The sequence below is a fragment of the Wolffia australiana genome, chromosome 9 (assembly GCF_029677425.1).
Source record: "Wolffia australiana isolate 7733 chromosome 9, ASM2967742v1".
Taxonomy (NCBI): domain Eukaryota; kingdom Viridiplantae; phylum Streptophyta; class Magnoliopsida; order Alismatales; family Araceae; genus Wolffia; species Wolffia australiana.
In genome coordinates this window covers 14,526,949-14,529,975 of record NC_135843.1, presented here as the reverse complement: position 1 = coordinate 14,529,975, position 3,027 = coordinate 14,526,949, and the positions used below count along the sequence as shown (strand labels likewise).

General features: G+C 44.0%; 1 protein-coding gene across 1 annotated transcript; it reads right to left on the bottom strand.

Annotated features, from left to right (window-relative positions):
* Positions 1-684: 684 nt before the first annotated feature.
* LOC144707413 (uncharacterized) lies at positions 685-2,775 on the bottom strand. Its single transcript, XM_078580515.1, has 2 exons — positions 2,180-2,775; positions 685-733 (listed from the first exon to the last, which is right to left on the bottom strand). The coding sequence occupies exons 1-2, from the start codon at positions 2,773-2,775 to the stop codon at positions 685-687; spliced, it is 645 nt and encodes a 214-aa protein (XP_078436641.1).
* Between the last annotated feature and the right edge of the window lie 252 nt (positions 2,776-3,027).

Sequence of the window (3,027 nt, the reverse complement as noted above, 5' to 3'; positions counted from 1 at the left end):
TCTCTCTCTCTCCATCTTTCAATTTCCCTCTCTCTTGCTCTCCCTCTCCCTCTCCCTCTTCCTGTCTCTCTTGGTCAATCTCTCTCTCTCCATAAACCCTCCCTTTCCCCTCTCTCACTCACTCTTTTGAGCTCCCTCTCCTCTCTCAGCCAATCACCTCTTCCTCTCCCTCTTTTGATCTCCCTCTCTCTCTCTCTCAATCTTTACAACTCCCTCTCCTTCTCTCTCAGTCAATCTTTCTCTCACTCGACCTATTTAAACCTCCTCTCTCTCCCTCTTTCAATCTCCCTCTCTCTCAGTCAATCTCTCTCTCTCGGTATCTCTCATTTTCTTGAAAATATACCACAGTTTTAACATCTATTTTTATTTTTCCCCCCTTTTTCATGCTTTCAATTTTTTGTCAGCATCGTCATCCATGGCAATTGTCACATCACGTCGTATGTTCAAGACCCTCCATCACCATCACATTCACCTGTCATGAGTTTTTTGTCATGTCGTTTGTCATTATCACCATCACGGGTTAAAAATCATCATCTGTCACTGTCACATCATCCGGCAGGGATCCGTTACCGGAACAAATGATATGATGGATGATGTTCTCCGTTTCCTAGTTATGACGCAAGCTTTGGGCTGGATTAGCTCAAAGATCGGTCATCTTTGTTTCTAAATTTCTTAGGATTCGGCTCATAGGGCCACAATCCATTTTTTCCTTTGTTGGCTTGGCCCGTGAGAGCTGAAACAAAGGTTGAAGACAGTTAATCCCATATCAGAGACTTGAAAGTAAATTTCTACTATATACATTCTACATATGCTTAAATGATGAACAAAATTTTCCTTCTCTCTTATACGCTTGCCTGACCACTGACTCACTTAGTTGGAACCTTGTGTGTGTCCATATGGCGCAGCTACTTGTGCATTGGTGCTCACCAGCCATGGGTGGCTTGATTTCTTGGTGTTCATCTGCCTTTGGCCAACTTGAGTGTTGCACCTTAGCGGCTCCACTACTGTTATTAACCATTTTGTTTTATTTTCTTCTTCGTCTTCCTCTCCCTTTTTATTAATTATGTCTTTAAATCTTACTTTAGCCTTTCAGAATATCAACTAACATATTTCAGAGAATAGTTACACCAATAAAAGTTAAGAAGTTTTAAACCTATTTTCAATGAGAATTAATGGGCGTGAAAATATACAAAAATTATAGTAAAAAGTATTTTAATCAATAGGTGAAATTAATGAATAAAATTAGAATTTATATCAAAATCAAGATAGCATGAGTAAAATGATACAGAAATAACACTCTGAATTTTGGGTTCATCTATAGGCGTTGTTATCATCTCCTTGAGACATCACATCACCTCATTGAAACCTCACTTTATGAACACTTCTGTCATCTGTCACATCATAGCCATCTTAGTAATTTATTATATATCATGTCATTGTGACAATTAATAGACGAGTATTTGTGGGGATGTATGGGCCTTAGTCAACTCAATCCAAACTCCATTGCTTAGCATATAATCGATAGACTAAAAAAATAGAAAATTTTTAAAAATCACATTTGCATCGATCATTATTCTTTAAAAACATTGATCATTATTCTTTAAACACATTCTAAATATTCATATTAAATGGATAGTTGAGATCAACATTCAATTACTCAAATAGAATATCACTATATGATCATACTTATATGATAAGTATAGCTGATTCAATAGTTGTTAGTGTGGAGACAAGGATATACGATGGGTGCTCTTTGGAGAAAGACTTCACTGAATTGATATGTATGAATCCCAGAATAATATTCTATTTAAATATCAAAAAGATTGATTAATGTCACAGTTGTTTAAGTAATCTGAAACCAATAATATATTATGGATGGATGACTATATTTTGACTACGGTGTACAAGTCTATAACCATGACATGATTGAGTGAGCCAGACGGAACCATCCACCCTTGGTAATGGAGGAGATTGACTCAAAGAAGACCATGCAGCTAAATTCTGCCCAACGTAGTAAGGATATTAGAGAAGGCATTCTCCAATGATCCCCATCCACGTGCTGCGCCACCTGCCATCCTTCTTCGGAGCTAAGAGGGCCAGAACCGCACATGGGCTACTGCTCTCCTGGATAAGGCCCTTCTCCAAGAGCTCCCTGACCTGCCGTAGTAACTCCTCGTACTTGGACGGCTCCATGCGGTAATGTGGTAAGTTCGGTAGTGACGCGCCGGGTACTAGGTCGATTTCGTGCTGTATGTTCCGCATCGGGGGCAATCCACCTGGTAACTCGTCCGGGAAGACATCTCTCAACTCCGATATGAGAGCCTTGACCTTTGGTGAACGAGGTGTAACTGGAGGGTCGGCGGGGACGTCGAGGGTGACGGCGAGACACAGTGGTGTGTCGTCACCCTCGCAACCTAGGTCACGGGCGAACAAGGGCCCTCTGACGACCATTAACCCTACGGGTTTGGTCGCAGCCGGCTTGTCTACCGGCTTCATGGCATATGGGTGCCATGTAACCCGCCGTCCCTGGTACATGAACGAGCAGGTGTTAGCATGCCCGGCAAAGGTGACATCGTGGTCATACAACCAAGGTCGACCTAAGATGATGCTCCCCACTTTCATGGGGAGTACGTCGCAGAGGATGTCCTCGGCGTAAGTACTCACCTTCAACGGAACGCGGCATTGACGCTTCACGGGTAGTGAAGAAGCGTCGATCCACGAGACGTCATAGGGAGTGGGGTTCTCGATCGCAGCCAACCCTAGTCCGGTGACCATCGTGTCAGAGATGGCGTTGATGCAACTACCACTGTCCACGATCACCTTGCACGCTGTGCCATTGATCTTGACGTACATATAGAAGATCGAGGTGCGGAGGGCCGCATCAACGAAAGGTGCCGGCGGTGGTGCAGCCGGAGGTGTCCTAGCGGGATTAGCAACCCGCGGCGATGGTCGCGCTCTGCTAGTGCCGGACTCGGCGATGCTCGCGGCGATGGTCGCGCTCGGCGATGGTAACCCATGGTCCCCAGC